Source organism: Podarcis gaigeae (genome assembly GCF_964106915.1).
Source record: "Podarcis gaigeae genome assembly, chromosome: 8".
Taxonomy (NCBI): domain Eukaryota; kingdom Metazoa; phylum Chordata; class Lepidosauria; order Squamata; family Lacertidae; genus Podarcis; species Podarcis gaigeae.
This window is the reverse complement of record NC_139684.1, coordinates 72,957,335-72,975,771: the sequence shown is the minus strand read 5'-3', so window position 1 is coordinate 72,975,771 and position 18,437 is coordinate 72,957,335. Positions and strand designations below refer to the sequence as shown.

Genomic DNA, 18,437 nt, shown 5'->3' with positions numbered 1-18,437 from the left:
CGCCCCCCTGCAGAAACAATGGCAGCAGTTTTTACAATATGGAAGAATGGAATCCACCTTATGTAGAGCCAGGGAGTGATTACCTCCATAAGCCATGCAGCCTTTCAAATAAACTTGGCATACTTTGAAATCTGGTGCAGCTATGAGCTAGGTTCAAATTCTAGCTCTCTAGGGCTAGCCTGGGTGCACTCTTTTGGTCTTAGCTGCTCTCCTGCAATATCTACATTGTGGGGTTATAAGGATTGATGGGTGTATTGCAAAATGGTATGAACTATCAAAAGTGTTATAGCATTCTGAAAGGCTTGTGATTCTTATGCTAGGAAAAGATCATAAGTTATGGCTACAGAGGTTTATAGAAAAGCCCAAGTTAGGAGTTTGACAGCCTCCTTGTGAGCTGGACTTTCTACCAGACAGATACTCTGAACAGCAGTACCTTTTACATTCTCATGGTGGTAGTGAAAAAAGTTAAAAAGCTTGTGCTTGCATGCAGAAAGGTCCCACGATCAATTTGCAGCAGCATCAGAGAGCCACTGCCACTAAACAGAATGCACCAGGCTACAACAGAGGCAGGCAGCAGGTAGACCTCGCTCTGCTTAAAAGATTGCTGGATGATTTGCAGATCAGCTCCTGTTCAACCACAGTAATGGAAGATTTTTTTCCCTCCCAGTTGGTAGCAATTCAGATGAGAGTGTGTGTGTGTGTGTGTGTGTGTGTGTGTGTGTGTGTGTATATAGATAGATAGATAGATAGATAGATAGATAGATAGATAGATAGATAGATAGATAGATAATCTCACAGCTCTTTCCAGCAGTCACTGGTTTCGCTGCCACCATCATTTGCACTTGGGCTGTGCTCCAACCATCCAGCCACTATTTTGCACTTGGCTCCGATTGGTGGACCTCAGGATTTGAATAGAGATCAAGTAGATCCCACAAGCTTTAAGTCTGCCCATGTTTGAGCTTGAGAGACTAATATAAAAAGCTCGATATAAAGGGCAGCTTCATGTCTTCCCTAAATTTCTCAGCAAACTATAGCTGAGGGGACAGATCTTACACAAGTCTTGCACATAAATTAATGCCAACCAGGATTCTGATCTTCACAAAAAAATGAGCATTTTAATCAGAATGCTCCTTCGATAGAGACATTTAGGAATGCTCAAAAGGTGTCCAGTTGATACACAGGTGTGGCCAAAATGCACATTTTAGCAGACCCACAGGGAGCTAAAATAAAAGCCCATGAAAACATTTCCAGGTTCACATAACTTCAGTGGTTTTATTTCAATGCTTACGAGATCTCAAGGACACTACAGCCACACAAACCAATGTGTAACCCCAAAAGCTAGACTCTTTCTCCAGGGGGAAATTCGGTGCATTTGTCTTCACTACGTTTTTAAAGCTCATACAAGCTGCTGTGGAGAGCAGGATTCACACTCACATGTACACACATACACACAAAGCTTTACACAGTGACAAAAGGTGCAGTGTTCAGGGTTCTGTGGTCGAAGCGAAGAACTGGCCAGGAGATCAAACTTATTGACTAAAGGGGTGAGAGGCCACTCTGTCGGATAGCCTGGAATGCAGAGTGTGGGCAGTGCTCATTCGTGCTCCTTGCTGTACATGTGCTTCAGGAGATCTACTACACGGCAGCTGTAGCCATATTCGTTATCATACCTACAGAACGGAAAGAAAACTGCATCTAAGTAATGTTCATAGCCCAAATGACTCAATCACACAAATCCACAGTTCCCAGGTGCCTCTGACAGTGAGCCAGGAGAAGATAATCAGTACACCAGTTTTCAATTATAGAAGCAACTACTAGGGCTGGGCAATATAGTGTCCCAAACCAGTTTGAAGCCCATATTGTGATACTAGTTTCATAGTTTTTGATCTGGTAATATATCACGAATCATGATATGTGGGTGGGTGGGTTTGCTTTGCAAAAATCACATTGTGGGCAAAACTTTGAAGTCAGCCTCTACATAGCTCTATTCTTATTTCAGACATTGTGGCATATCAGTATATTCTGATGTTGAAAACCAGCCCTAATGCCTACAACATATACAACTCCCTCTCTCATGTAGACACAATAGAACTCTGGTTATACAAATATTGAGCCTAGTTGGTAAGTTGTTCACAGCAGATGACAAAACCAAAATGTTCCAATTGCTTCAAGTCATCCCTGCTTGGTCAAAATTGGGTGTTCCTTGCTAGCTTTCGAAGGAAGCAGCATTGCTACCTGAGCAAGGCCAAGTCAGGGTGGCAAATTCTCCTTCTGAGAAGGGATTATCAGGCGATGCACCAACTATGCTGCAGTGTGGAAAAACAACTGCTCATTCTTACCAGGAGATGAGCTTCACAAAGTTATCATTGAGGGAGATCCCTGCTCCAGCATCAAAGATAGAGGAACGATTATCACCAATGAAATCAGTAGAAACAACCTGCAAAAGAAGTGTGAGAATTAAATTATATACAAAAGAGAAACAAAAAAGACTGGCTCATCACAGATCTCAACCTGGTACCCTGGGATTCCAGCCTTGTGAGACGTTGGTAAGATGCTCCAGCAGGTAAAGACTGTTTGCCCAGTCCCTCAGGTTATGCTATACTTATACTTTAAGCAGAGCATCCCACATTTTATTTTACTAGTGAATGAATGGCAGCGACTTTTGGCTAAGTGATTAAAAGTTTGGATGTTGGATTCCACAGTCAAAAATATACTACAGCTTTAAATGCCACACCTGGTGTAGAATAAAACAGCTTTTTACTAAAAACAAACTTAGAATGTAACCGCATCTCCCAGCAGCGTAAAGCAAAGCAGCCATTATTATTGTTCTGATGAACTGTATTGCCTATAAGTGGCTCAATGGTGTGCCTTGGGATTTCTCTCCCTCCACAGCTTGTTCAACTGAGAAAACTATCCATACTCGCCTCATCTTCTGTATACCCCAGGATTCCTGCCATTGGCCCTTTAGCTGCCTTCTTGACAGCTTCTTTGATCTGAGCATAGGAGGCTGGCTTGGAAAGGCGGCAGGTCAGGTCAACAACTGAGACATCACATACTGGCACACGGAACGCCATGCCAGTGAGCTTCCTGTTAAAAGAGGAGGTTAGTCATTAACGGGGGTGGGGAGGGAATTATCCTGGAGGATTACTACTAAATAGGAGCCAAAATTATATACACTTTAGGAGAGTGGTTCTGCACATTAAATTCTTAGCACCACCTGGATTCTATGCACTGCTCTTGGGAAAACATGGCAGAGGGCCTTCTTGGAAGTGGTGCCCGTCCTGTGGAATGCCCTCCCATCAGATGTTAAGGAAATAACCGACTATCTGACTTTTATAAGACATCTGAAAGCAGCCCTGTTTAGGAAAAATTTTAATGTTTTGATCTTTTATCATGTTTTTAATATTTTGTTGGGAGGTGCACAGAGTGGCTAGGGAAAGCAAGCCAGACGGGCAGGGTATTATTATTATTATTCTTAATAACAATAATAAATTGTTGTTGTTGCTGCTGTTGTACATCATGAAAAAAGAGCCACAATTGTTCTGCTAAAGACTGCTAATCCATTTCATGGCAATCTAATGTATGGGCCAAGTGTTTGGGCTCTCATCAGAAAGCCAGGGCAGAAGGTATGGGGAAGAAATGTTGAGAGACCTCAAGCAACTACCCTAAGAAAATAATGTCATGTTTCTCTCTTCTGCATGAGCACACCTTGCCAATACTGCTTAACCTGTTTTGTAGTCGATGAACAGCTGCAATAACTACAAAGACACAGGAACTAGTTTCTACAGAGGCCTCTGAGAATAAGATATATTCCATACCCATTAAGCTCTGGAATGACCTTGCCCACAGCTTTTGCAGCACCAGTAGAAGCTGGAATGATATTTTGGTGGGCACCCCTGCCATCACGCCAAGCCTTGGCTGAGGGGCCATCCACAGTCTTCTGAGTGGCAGTATAAGCATGAACTGTGGTCTGCAAACAGAAGAAGCCAGTTAAGGAGACATGCAAGACATTTTAGAGTCGATTCTGGTCTAACAAGCAATATCTGAGGTTTTCTTGGAAACCTAAACTTTTGCTTTACATATAAAAACATGGGATTGACTCACACAAGATGCACATTTGTTAACTTTATGGGAGAGCAACTCTAATCCTTACTGGTGACAAGATTCAAAGTCCTAAAAACTAAGCTGCACGCTTGTAGTAAAAATGCCCTTTTTGCCTCTTGGCAGGCAGTTTGTGAAAGCAAAAGTGATTCACAAGAGTGTAAACACTTCTATAAGCCACAAAGAATCAATACATGATCACACAATAGCTGCAGACAGGATTCAACTTCCCAAACATTTTATCTGGAAGCCTGGCCTCTTAAGGACTGGCTGGCACTGTTAGAATATTGTTTTGAATCCTCAAACAGCCACCAATTTGGATAAATGCTTTTTTATAGTCAGTAACAAAGCTATAGGAGTTGTGCACTGTGTAGGAAGTTCAGTTTCTAGTTTCTTCTAGACCACACTATCTATAGGAAGATACCAGGGTGATAAAAGGTTTTGTCAGAAGTCCTGCTCTTGAATGCAAGCTCCATTCTCAAAGGCAATCCTGTGTTGCTCTTACCATAAGGCCCTCCAAAATGCCAAAGTTGTCGTTAATGACCTTGGCCAAAGGTGCCAGGCAGTTGGTGGTGCAGGAAGCATTGCTGAAAAGCAAGAGGGATACATTAAGCTGACTTGACAACCGGCCAAGGGAAAAAGCACAACCTTTTTGCGTGTAACGCACCCAGGAGCCTGCACTGCAAAGACCTGTGGGTTATCTCCAAAGCTAGGTAAAGTTCATGCCCCAAGCTTTGATTGTAGTGTCCCATTTTCCAGGCTTCTCTCTTAATCTGGGTATCTTGAACAAGTTTGTGTAAATCATCAGCTTTCCAGGTAGGCTAGAAGCTCCCGCAACCATCAGAGGATATGCTATGAATTACTACACCTCCCCCATTAGCACCTTGCTTTGCAACACAAGCTCAGCTATTCTGCAGAAAGAGAGAGCAAGGCCTTCTTGTCACCACCCTGCCAACCCAAACTCCTCTACCCCCAGGGAGGACCTGAGCCCCCTTCCTAAATGATTGTTCTTTCGCTGGAAAGCATCCACAGAAACCCATCCCTAGGGTGGCCAAGCAGCAAACTACTTCTCAGAAGACGAAACGCTGGGGTGGAGAGGAGCCTTACCTCACAATCTTCATGCTGGAGGGATCATACTTCTCATGGTTGACTCCCATAACAAACATTGGCGCGTCAGGAGACGGCGCACTCACCACTACTCGCTTGGCTCCACCATGGAGATGAGCCTGTGGAAGGCGGCAGGGGTTTTTTTTGGTCAGTCACTGAAGATCAAACTCAGGCCATGCAGAAAGCATTTTAAGTAGGATGGAAACACAGCACACAAAGGGGAGCGTGCTCCAGCAGAGAGATCTGCCCCTGTGCATTTAGAAACCAAGCATCCGTGGAGGGAGTCCAGCATAGAGTCACGGAAAGGCCCAAGAATTGCTACCCTTTTCCAAGCAAGCTACACAGGTACTTACCGAAGCTTTCTCAACGGAGAGGAAGACTCCAGTGGATTCTACTACATACAAAGCTCCTGCCTCGCCCCATGGGATTTCATTTGGTTTCATGCTGCAAAATACAAGATTGCAAGGCCTTTTGTCAGTAGCTGTTTTAGTATGTGGAGGTGCGAAGAAATCTCTCACAAAAGTATTAGCTGCCAGAGGACACAGGCAGGTTAGCAGTCATGTACCTGCGGAACTGGGCTGCTGATTAACCATCTTTAAAACTATTCATCAAGAGCTTAGTAAAATTGAGGTATGAATAAACTGATACTCTCTGCACTGATGAAATGCTTTTAGAGTCTATATATAACTGTAAAGTGTAACGAATGGATGCTTTAAAATATTCCAGTGAGGACTAAATGGTAGAGTGTTGCTTTTTACAATCCCTGGTACAATCAACCGGCTAATGGCAAAGTCAGTCCCAGACAGGTTCGCATCTATGTACGTAGGAGGACCCAAGGGGGGTGGGAACCAAAACAGGATATCCGTAACATTTTATCCTGGCCTTCTCCAAAGAGGTCAGGGCATTGTATGTGGTTTTCCACCCTCAAGTTCTTCTAACAACCCCGTGAGGTGGGTTAGGTTTCAAAAATAGTGACTAGTTCAGTATCATGTAACCACAAGGTTGATTTGAATCTAATTTTCTCCAGTCCATCTGTTACAGCACACTGGCTCTCTGCATTCAACTCTATCACAGCCTGCTGTAGGATGATATGCACTTTATCAATGTGCCCATGAGAAAGAGATGTAGTCTTCTGTGAGAATAGGGATGGTGCACAGGTACATGCACAATCCTTTAAAATGCATCTGTCACATGTTTGGTGCAGTCTTTGGGCCAGTCGTCAGTTACACAAACCTCGGACAAAAATCTCAGAAGCCTGCTGCAGATTATTGCCAAGAGTGGGTACGCCTCTAGTCAAGACCCTGACTTTTATCCCCACTTACCTCTGGAATACAGAGATTTTTGAGCCATTCACTACCAGCTTGCCATCCTCAGCCTTCACTTCTCCCTTGAAGCGCCCATGTGTAGAATCATACTTGAACATGTAGACCTAAAGGAGGAAGAGAAGCGTCAACCGCAACCATATTGTGCCAGACAGAGGGCACTGGATTTATTTACTTATTTTTGCTTTCTTGGCTAGAAATAAAAGCTTATGCAGAAAGCATGAGGATGGTACAGATCACCCCAACCCAATACCCCCTATGGTATCTATATGTTAATATCATGCTTGAACAGGGCCTTACATGAAGTGCAGAAATCTGTACATTTCCAATTTTCTGATTGCAGTTTCACACACTTCACCTCTATGTGCACTGGGATTTACTTATGTAAACTAAGATGCAAATGGGGTATAAATGCGTCTGTGTACATTTCACTTGAGATGGTGCCAGGATGCCAAGGACCAACCAGCATAATCCTGACCGTTCACCACCACCCACCACTCCCTAAAACCTTCCTTTTCAGTCTACTAAGGAAACAGACTAAGGGCCACTGCACATTTGGAGTTCAGTCGGACACCATTAAGCCATTACCATGTATTTGACATCAATGAAAGGATCATTGATAGCCACAACTTTGACCCCCTTCTCCACACAGGCTCGGAGGACCAAGCGCCCGATACGCCCGAATCTGCAAAAAGACAAAAGCCAATCCATTAGAGTTGCAAATGCCCTCAGCCCTTTCTACATAACTAAAGCAAGCAGAATATGTTACTAGAATAGGCAGCAATTAAGGCTTCCACAACATTAAAAAGCCTTTTTCCACTGAGACCCATAGTTGAAAACAGCATGAGCAATTAAGCTCAAAACCTTGCTAGAAGCCCATTGGCTTAGGAGTAGCCAACCTGGTTCCTTCCAGATATTGTGTTTTGCAACCCCCATCATCCCCAATTACTGGCAATAATCGGCTGAGGAGAGTTGTACTCCACAATATCAAGAAGGCACCATGTTGGCTATCACTGGAATGAGCATTCAGAGACAAGATATTCCTGCTCTGCATTTTGCTTTCTTCAACAAGAAGCCACCTTTTGGTTAACCAATCTAGAAACTGTGTTCTAGAGGGTTGCTTGGAACCTTATCAGATAGTTCGCCAATGACGATGATCAGTAAAGATGATCAGAAGTTTGCTGCAAAATGTTGCTCATCAAAAGCTCTATTTCTCTGCAAGATTCGGAAGAGGAGAACATTGGGTTTGTTGTAGCATGCATGCATGCTCTATACATTGAGTGACTGTGAGGCTCAAAAGACCTGTGAAACATGAGTCAAGCATGTTGCCTGGAACAGGGGTCGTCAGAAGGTAGATCTGGATCTACTGGCAGATTACTGGAAGATTTACAATGGAGTGGTGAGAATTCCAGATGCCCCCATTGTTTCACTACAACAATGAACACCCACACAAATTAAGCTGTTAAGAAACCCTAATCTGTAGCAACTCAAATACTAGTACTTCTATGTGCTGGTCATCCTAGAGTATTGCTCATGGGGCACAAAAGGGAGCTGGCTCTGCTTTAAAATCACCATTTTGCACATGGTTCTGCACAGTGAACCTCATCATTGTAGTGGGTCCAACAAGCCTGATGTTTGATCACACTTGTCCAAGAGCTGGCCCCAAAAATCCTCTGCAACATGCAAGGGTTCTGTGGACATGTACGAAGCTCCTCATGCAGACAACTAGTGTAGAAAAAAGATTCCTTGAAAGCACAAAGTTTGGAAATCATAATTATGATCCAATCCTTCCAACTCCCTGAAAATGGTATTCAGAGACCTATCACCTTTAATACTGAAGGTAATGCATTGTGCTGCTGTGACTAATAGCCAATGATAGCTTTCTACCCCATGAATTAAGTCTAAACCCCCATTGAAATTGGTGGCCATTATTACATTTTTGTGGCAGCAAGGTTCACAATTTATAACTATGCACTGACACATATTGTACTGTGTGAAGGACTTCCTTTGGTCTGTCCTGAATCATCGAACATTCAGGCTCATTAAATGTTTCTGGGTTTGGTTATTATGAGGCAGGGTTTAAAAAAAAACAAAAAACCTCTCTATCCACTTTCCCCACACCAGGAATAATTTTATAATTTCCATCATGTCCCTCTGCTTGCTTGCCTTTTTTCTACACTGAAAAACCCCTCCAGATTTTGTAACCTTTCCTCACAGGGGAGTTGTTCCAACCTATATTATTTTGGTGGCCCTTTTCCATCTCTACAATATCCTTTTTGAGGTACAGCACCAGAACTGTACACAGTACGGTGTTCCAAGTGCAGCCTCATCACAGTTTTATCTTCAATCCCTTTCCTAACGATCCCTGGTAAGGAACTCCTGCCAGTTTCTTCACTGAGCTAGCTGCCCACTGTATTATACTGTGTTACAACAAACAAACCAGCAAGCAAATACTTCTTTTGAAAAATCCTTACCCATTGATCCCAACATGAAATTCAGCCATACGTTTCGGAGGTGGTGGAGGTGGAGGAGGAGGAGGTGGTGGAGCTTCTGGTTCTGGCTCTGGGGTAGGCGGTTCTGCCTCGGGGGTAGGTGGTTCTGCCTCGGGGGTAGGTGCCGGCTCTGGAGAGATTTTTGGAGGAGACCCTTCACTTATCTCGAGCCTGGAAGCATCAGAAAGGAGTAAGCATGCTGGCTTGGACAGAGGCAACTAAAGATCATACTGGCTAAACAGATTTTAATTGGTTTAAGTCATTCTCACTCCCCAGAACTAGAAGTCTACAGTAGGGGATGCCAGTAATAATCAGCCCCCTCCCTAGACTACCATTTCCAAGATTCTTTAAGGGGCCATCACACTCCCATGTGGGTTAACCCAAGGATATTCATTATTCCTGCTCCCCCGCCTCCCAACATTCTTTATTCAACGGTTAGATCATTTATACAAGCCACGAAGATTTAACTTCAGGACTTTTCTAACAAGGGTGGACTTCATATTGTTCTATGTATCTCTCTCCTTCCCAGCAACCTTGGTTTACAATGATCTACACTGTGACATGTGACTCAAATCCATTTGCAACAAAAGAAGGAAGAGACCCGCTACTTACTCAAAGAGAATTTCCTGATACTGTACTGGTCTACATACAAACTCTAGGCTTGTGCACATTTCTACTCATCCTGTGCCGGGGGGTCTGAGTGGTCTTCCACTTGTCCCACACTTTCCAGACATGGGTCTGAGTGGTTTTGCCTTGCCCCACCAGTTTCCCCCAGAAAATTCGCTCTTTACAGTGGAACAAATGGCAATCTGCAGAAACCTCAATTGCTGATTGTTTCAATTCACCACTAAAGACTGGGTTTCCCAAGGGGAAAGGCGGTGGGGCAAACGGAGTATGCCACAAGCATTTTGTTCTATGGTAATTTCTGCTCCAGGGTTGAGTTCAGGAACTTGAGCTTCAACTTTGGACCAGAAGCTGGCTGTACACAGCAATGCTTTGATGGCTCCTGTGACATCATGAACCCCCTTCACTTCCATTAATTCCAGAGTCAGCTTAGCAGTTGCTCATATTGATTTTTTTTTAAGCCCTACATGTGATGCTTTAAAAAGATAGCCACCTAAAGCACGGGGGAAGACTCATGACTAATCAACATTCACACTACTAGTATTCTTTTATTACAAAGATAGGAGAAAGCTTGGGTTACCATGCAGGAAAAATGAGCTCCTATCACTTCCATTATATTTATTCAGACCCTAACTTTGCAGATCCAATCCCTTCACTTGACTGTAAGAACTAATGAGTTGTATCAAACTAAGTTTAAGTAACCTGGGTTTATTACTTTCAATGGGTCTAACTCTGGATAAAATGCACGGCTACAACACACTCATTACAGGAATTCTGGTGAGCAATGCATATTACATGGTTTGCATTGGGCCAGGCAACTTGAGTTTCAAAATGGGATTTACTATGTAATTAGGAAGCTTGTTTGCTCATTCCAGGGCAAGAACAACGAAATTAATGTAAACTTCCGATTTAGTATACAGTCGTACCTTAGTTGTCGAACAGAATCCATTCTGGAAGTCCGTTTCATTTACGAAAATGTTCGACGACCAAGGTGTGGCTTCTGATTGGCTGCAGGAGCTTCCTGCACTCAATCAGAAGCCGCGGAAGTTGCCTCAGACATTTGGCTTCCAAAAAACGTTTGCAAACAGGAACACTCACTTTCGGTTTGCGGCATTTGGGAGCCAAAATGTTTGAGTCGCAAGGCGTTCAAGATCCAATGTATGACTGTACATATCTCTGAGAGACTGTCCACTCCTTAATTTGCCAGTAGCTTTGTTTTGTTCTTGGATTAAACCAAGCATCCCAGAATAAGATCTTAAAATTGCTGCCTGGTAAGCTACTTCTGACAGGCCACATGCCCCAAAGGCTTGGAAATGGCAAACAGCTTCACTAATTGTGTCATGATGCAGCTCCTGTAAGACCACATTGCACAGGACAGCCAAGTGGGGAACCCCAGTAAGTAACAATACATACCGTCACAAGGCAAAATAGCCTTGTAGAATGAAAACCTGGAGGGAGGCCAAATATTTTAAGACTGAAGGGAGCCTCCAAGTCAAGGTTAACCAGAACACACAGTTTTCTCCGGAGTGAGCTTCACTTTGCTATGCTTCTATGTAAAGTAGATGAATCCATGCCATAGCAAAAGCCAGGATACATGAGAGCATAGTTGTTTTCTGTAGTCTCATCCAAGAGTTGAAGACTCCATCACACAATACACTGAGGCAAGCAAGGATAAATGGCAATTCCAAAACATTCCAGTATTCCTGGCCACGCTAAAGATCACTAGGATCACTAACCCAAACGACAACTTTGGGTGCTTCTGAACATGTAAACAAGCCTTCAATATGGAGAACAGTGAAAAGGTTTAATAAAAATTATTTTCATATCCAGATAGAACATGCTTGCTTAACCAAATTTCAGTAAGCACACACTACAAGCTAAAGGAAGTTCCTAAATAACTTACATCTGCTTGGGAGAATCTCACTTGGAGAAAAGTTCTCTTAAATGGGTTTCACTGAGGTTCTGGAGTTTGCCTTACTCACTGTTGAACCTCATTTACAAAGGAAGTTTAACAGACCTAGAACAGGGTGGCTTTCAAACCATATATTGTGAACCTGCAGGCTTTACTGTTATTTTTACCACTATATATCTTACCTCTAGTTACATTGGCTTTACCAACTCACGGAGAAGGCTGCCTGTATTTAAACGTTCATCAGAACCCCCTCAAGAAATTTGCTTACCTGAAAACCTTGACACTAACTGATGTGCCGCCACAATCCGGTGGCGGTGAGCAACTGCGATTCATTCTGCTGGCTGACCTATCTACCGTTTCTCTACCTAGAAATACTGAAAGAGGATTTCAGGAGGCTGGTTAACTTCTGCTCGGCTAAGCTTGCTGCACCTATGATCAAAGATTCCTTTGCTCCCCAGCATTTCTGTTTTTTTCACCACCCATTCAAAACTGTGTTCTTAATAAGAATCAGGGACCGTTGGCCCAAAAGTGGTTATAAGAACAAAGAGCATTTGGGTAGTGGGGAGATAAGAAGGTCTGGCAATTTTTAGAAGTGCACCTCCAAATGTTCTCCAAGTAACTTGCTTTCCTGGAAATGTTATTCTGAAAGACTAGTTCCCACACTGGTAGCAAATAAAATGTTATTTTGAGGGATTACCAAAATTCAGATTGAAACAATAGATTTCTGGAGCCATCTTCAGAAGAACCACAGTCCAGTCCTACCCTACTGAGCAGATATTAGGAAAACATTGTCAAACACATCCCTGAAGATGAAGAGTAACAACGGAAAAATGCCTTATTACAGCAGCTCACTGATAGTTCCAAAGATTGTGAAATGGCTCTTTTTGTTATAACTTCAACAATGCAACATATATATTGTTATGTATATGCTGCTTGTATGCCAAAACGGCAATAGCAATACGAAACAGAGGTGATTTTATCAGTTGCCTATCAAGGTCTTCTCAGCTTTCAATCTACTTTTTTGCTGCAGCAGCCTGTGCAGAACCAAAGAATAAGTGGAGAAAATTTTGCCCTGGAGGGCATAGCAGAATGCTAGACAAACAAGGACAGCTATTTGCACAGTGCTCCTGCCCAGACCAGAAAGCAGATGATAGCCAAGGTTATATATGACTCAAGAGAGCACAGCTTCACATTTGAAGACAGTTACATAAGCATGACTATCTACATTTGTGTTCCTGAGCCCCTTCGTTTGCATTCAGCAGGGTGACTCTGCAAGTTTGCTTTATGTCCTGTTGGCCCCATTTGTATTGAGTCTAAGCTACAGGTTTATATAACCATGATTATATGGTTTGCTACAAGCAGAACAAGTTGCTTCCCCTGATCATTTTAACCTAGGCTTCTGCCAATGGCAAGTAGGAAAATACTCATAAAATACAAAAAGGCAGAGAAAAGAATAAATACATTCTCTTACCATCCTGAGGTTCCAGTATTAATTTCTCCCGCTGAGTTATAGTGGCTTTGCAATACAAAACCAGTATCACATTTGTGTATCTCACCACTTCAACCTTGAGCAGGATCACCTTAGTCATATATTATCTCTCATTTGTATAAAGATGGATACTGGATGACTTTTCAAAACTGCAGATGATGCCAGAAACACGTTAAGGTGGGGATTTTCCAACCTTCCCTGCTCCAGCCACCATCAATTATTTCTAGCAACACTGCTTGCCGGACTTTCAGCTCCACTACTGATACTAGTGGAGCCATGCTTTGGAAATGGTACCTCTTTTGCCAACCAAGTGCTTCCCATACAAGGAGATATTAAAATGAATCAAACCAAGGAAAGAAAGAAGCAAAGATCTTAGTCAATTGATCTTTTATTTAGAAATCCTGCATTTCCCCTGATTTTGTTAAAATGTTGCATGCCAAACAATAAATATCTTGGCAACCGCAACTGGAAGAACAGAAGCCATTTTGTTTCAGAACAGCTCAGGTCTGCAGCCTCTCAAGCATATTATTTCTAAATTGCTCAGAAACACCTTTCGATTCCTTGGCAGACAGCCCCATGGAATTTTGCAACCCACTGCAGATTTGCCAACGCATTTTCACAACAGTGTACGGTAAAACGGGGAACTTAGCAATAGCAATTTTGCAGCATTGCTGTGAAAACGACATTGGCCAAAGCTTCAATAATTTTACCACCGTTATTTGGTGTTCTTGGATCTTACAGTTTACGCAGCTTCCATGAATGCAACAGCTTAGAAGTGTATGACAGCCACAGAAGTTTGACAAAATGAGTATTAATCAGATATATTTTCTTCTATTGCTTCATTACCATTTTGGCCTTCCATACATGTACCTAGTACATCATGACAGAAGCAACAGTCCATCACAGGAGTACATTCCCATCCTTCTGCAGGCATCTAAATGCTGCAGTGACACTCTGTGGCCAACAGCAGAGTCCCAAACCCATCCAAGAGTACATTAAGCAGCAACCACAGCCCAGACAGAGCAGCCTCGGCAGGCGCATACTCACAGCCCCAGAGCATTTTACAACCATCATGTCCTGGCTGCAGATGCTGTGACCTTGAGACTGCATTGGTGCAGCAGAAAAGTCTGCCCACACCCTACTCCTATGCAGTTAGATGTGCCAAAGCTCATAGATGCCAATGGTCTTAGTCAGACCTTGAGCTATCTGCACAGTTCTAATCATGCTAAACATTTCTCAGTATAAACCTATGGCACCCATTGCAGTGTACCCTTGCCAACAACCGGGATCCATATTTTCAGTTAGAAAATGGGCTCTTATCTCCCTCCTGCATTCCTGGAACAAACAGTTTGCATTTGACCTCCATTGACCAGAGACAGGAAGTCTGTTTTATTTAGCCTTTAGTCTAAGGCATGTTTCCCTCCTTATTGTTTGTGGAGAGCCTGAAGCAAGATAACAGTTAGCTGTCTGCTCATATTAGCAACTGAGACTTACAACCTCCTTCACAGAAAGACTATATACTTGATCTGTAGATCACCTCTACCGAAGGTCCATCTATTCTCCTGTTGTAGTCAATAATGCAGGCTTGCAGCATATTCATGGTCTCATTTCCAATGTCTCAGTATTTCATTATGATTGCAGTTTTAAGTAGACATTGTGTGCACTTAAATTTTGAGCTACAGCTCCAAGAAAGTAGATTTTTTCAAACAGGCTATCAACGTATAAAAAGTGTAGAATTAAAAAAAAATGCTTTATATTCTGCCAACAGGTCACTGGATGAATTTATAATGGTGCAGCATATTTGCAGAGTCTCATTATTGCAATGAGCACACGGTTCTGCAGCCTAGTTTCTACCAAAAATAAGAGTCAGATTAATTTCCCTTCTAACAATGGCATTATTTGTGAGGAGGTAGCTTTTCAGTTTCTAAAATCCCTGAGGGAGAACCCTGGCCATCTTTCAACTGCTGCTCTTTGGAGCGTGCCTGGCTGCACGCAGACATCACTGCTTCCTAATCTCACCAATGTGATGCGACAGTCACATGAACAGGACGGATCCATACAATTAGCAGTTGATCTGGAAGAAACCAACTTGATCGCTAGGTAACAGGGGCTTTGCTTCCCTACCTCTGCAAAAATCCCTAGGTATTGAAAACTACCCAGCCAGGGTAAAGGCAACATATATAAACACCAGCCAGTTCCTTCTCTCACCTGGAACTGATACAGAACAAACCTTTACAACTTCTTATATTTTGATTTGTGCAAAATATATACAATAAAAATGATGTGATATTATTCCTCAAAGGGGATGAGCAGTTAAAAAAAAAGATAGAAACCTGGGCTTATTTCTACAGAAGGGAGTAGGTGGGACAGAATCTTTCATTAAATTCCTGTTTTTTGAGAGAGAAAAACACAGTAAGGGAGATTCTTCTTCCATTGATGAAGAAAACTAAAAAGGCAGGAACTGCTCATCTAACAGTCCCCAAAATGGAATGGTCCAGGCTTGACTCTTCAATGTTTTTTCTGACGCAGTTGCATTTCTAGAGAGATCCATGGTACAGAGGCAGAGCACTATGGGGGAAGCTTCCTTGGTATCCAGCATTCGTGTCACTGCAAATATTTTCAAATCAAGCCCTAAAGCTTCCTTACAGAACTCTTGTCATGCACCCATCAAGGGCAACATTCTCTCTCCAAACTGCTGCATTGTAGCATCAAGCAAACCTGCAATCCTGTAATTTATTCCCCTTTACACCCCAACCTTTCCTCCAAGGAGATCGAAGTGGCATACATGGCTCTCCTTCTCCTCCCACTCCGTCCAAATTTAAGCCCTGAAACCACCTTGTGGGGTAGGTGTGTTTGTGTTTATTATGTTTATATACTACTGTTTCTTCCAAGGAGCTCAAGGTGGTGTGCATGGTCCTCCTTCCCCATTTCATCCTCACAACAACCCTGTGAGGTAGGCTTAGCCTGAGAAGTGGTGACCGGCCCAAGGTCACCCAATACAGTGGACTGAGTGCGGGTTTGAACGTGGTTCCTGCCACTCTCACCACTACAGCACGCTAGCTGAGCTTCCCCTTGCCCCACACCTCCTATCCTCCAAGTCCCCAAACCAGTCCACTACAACAGCACCCTCCACCATCTATTCCCTAAAGCCATTTAGGGACTGTTCCTGTCCACAGGCCTGCCCCCCCCCCCCGAACCACAAGCCTCCTGCTATCTGTTTCATAGCACTGTAGAAAGAAGCACCATGTTGCTAGGTGGTTGACTCATGCTTCTGAGCTCTCCTAATGCTCTAGCTCTTGAAGGCTACTCCCTGCGACAACCACTCGTACAATCCACTGCTCCCCAAAACATCACCCATTCTCTGAAGACGACACACATCCACTTTGCCCCATGCCTCTCTTGCCCCCTAATGCATCCCTTCTCAAAACTGTACAGAGCCAAGCTCACGGTGGTCTTCTGGGGTCAACCCCCAACACAGCGCAGTCCTCTCAGACATCTTCTCTCCTTCCGCCTCCATTTTAGTTACCCAGCCACAACCTATTTCTTTACTGGAAAGATCCCTAAGCCACCTTTTCAATACCTCAGCCCACTAGTGTGGTTTTCAGGGGTTAGAGTGCCAGATTAGGGACCTAAGAGAGCAGGTGTCCCAGTGGTGGTTCAGCTGCTCACTTTGGGGGGGGGAACTCTTCCCCCCCCAGCAACCTACCTCACAGAGTTGTTTGTGAGGTGTCAAAGAAGAACCATGTGCACCTTGAGGAAGAAATAGGAGTGCAAAAAACCCACACACGTAAGTAAAGAATGAATAAAAGTCATCAGAAGGCAACGAGCAATTTAAAAGCACTAAATACGGAGGATATAAATGCATTAACAGGCAAATAAATGTCAAGACCATCGATTTTTAAATTAAACAATAATCCCCATTCGCCCAGCCTTGCAGCCCCCACCCACCCAGCTAGCATCTTCTATAGGGCGCCCCCTTTCCCCCTCCCAGCATCCTCTATACGACACCCCCCACCTTATCCCACCCCACCGTGGTCGACTGGACAACCCAGACCACCCTCCAGACCCTCTAAGGCCCACCCTAAAGCTCCCTCTCCAACCGCAGCATCCCCCCACCCCGCCCCACTCACAAGTCTATCCAAGCGACAGACCAGATGGCGTCGAACAAGCGAAAGCAACGGCCGGGTTGCAGCTTATATACCCTCCGCTGCCAGGCAACGCCTAAGCTCCCGCCCCCGCCTCCTCCTCCCCCCTCCCCGAACGCGCTCTTGCGGCACCTGCGCGCACGCGCCTGCGCTTGTTCTACTTAGCAAGTCAGCCAGAGGCGGCGCGTGCGCTCGCGCGCCCTCTCGCTCGAAGCCCATTGGTACCCGGCCCCATCCGCGCACAACGGCCGCGGCGCGCGCTTCCCTCCTTCCCGCATGCGTAGTTCTGCCCTCTTGGGCATGTTTCGCGGCTCGGGGGTTTTTTTGCTGCCCAGGTGAGGGGAAGAGAGAGCAGGGAGGTAGGAAGGAAACCAGGGCCGCTGGGCATTCTTTGTTTTCTGTGGCCTCCTCGCCTTGCGCATCTTTGAGGCGCTTTTACACGTGACGTGTTTCCTTTTTTAAAAGGAAAAGCTACCCTTTACCTGTAGGAATGCAACAGGTGTGCTCTGTCGCGTGGAAGAAAAATATGTGGGCACCTTGAAGGCTTAGCAACGAATATATTGCATATTATTAAATTTATAACCCCGCCTTTCCAGCCAGAGGAGCGCAAACACGCGAGTGATAAAGGAATTAAAACGTCTAAAAACAATTCCTATGCAGTTCCAAACTTTTTTGTGGGGTGGAGATAAGAAAATCAAAGGGTGTAGTCAATGAAAGATGTTGGAAAGGGTGGGGTGGAACTGGCTGGCATCTGGAAGCCTTGTGTTCGTGTCTTCTTTCAAAACGTACCTCAGGGCAGATGTTTCTGAGAATGTTATAAAGTCACGAGCATCACAATCATAGCTGTTTGAAATATTTGCTTGCCAAATCCTCAAGGAAGATGATTTAGCAGCAGTTATATGTGGCTTGATTGCAAATTATTATGGCATGGGCTTTTGTGGCCTATAGCCTGTGTTAAAGTCTTGGCCTGGATTATAGTATACACAGATGCTCTGTGTGTGCATTGTTAAAACCATGTTTATGGAAGACAATCTTACTCGGCTACGAGTGATTGCCAAAGAAGAAAGAAGCAGACAATGAGGTCAGAAGGAAAGGCAATGGAGAAGCACAGGTGGTGATAATTATTGCACTGATGCGTTCTGAAGTGCAGGTGTTCCTCATCAACACTTTCATTATTAACCCTTCGCTTAGCAGCTAGCCTCAAGAAAAGTTCTGATGAACTCAAAAGCTTGCTTTGCAACACTT

At 43.9% G+C, this 18,437-nt stretch overlaps 1 protein-coding gene across 3 annotated transcripts; it reads right to left on the bottom strand.

The window, feature by feature from the left end:
* Nucleotides 1-1,244: 1,244 nt before the first annotated feature.
* GAPDHS (glyceraldehyde-3-phosphate dehydrogenase, spermatogenic) lies at nt 1,245-17,338 on the bottom strand. Of its 3 annotated transcripts, none has more exons than XM_083752113.1 (12): nt 17,178-17,338; nt 11,827-11,932; nt 9,005-9,193; nt 7,119-7,215; nt 6,531-6,637; nt 5,562-5,652; nt 5,209-5,327; nt 4,607-4,688; nt 3,819-3,970; nt 2,925-3,087; nt 2,340-2,437; nt 1,245-1,670 (listed from the first exon to the last, which is right to left on the bottom strand). In XM_083752113.1, exons 2-12 carry the CDS (start codon nt 11,889-11,891, stop codon nt 1,595-1,597), a joined length of 1,239 nt encoding a protein of 412 aa, XP_083608239.1. In that variant the 5' UTR covers nt 11,892-11,932; nt 17,178-17,338; the 3' UTR covers nt 1,245-1,594. The 3 variants fall into 3 exon arrangements, with proteins under 3 accessions (XP_083608239.1, XP_083608240.1, XP_083608241.1); XM_083752114.1 differs by having other exon boundaries at nt 9,005-10,306; nt 10,349-11,932; nt 17,178-17,252; XM_083752115.1 differs by lacking the exon at nt 11,827-11,932 and having other exon boundaries at nt 17,178-17,325.
* Nucleotides 17,339-18,437: the final 1,099 nt, after the last annotated feature.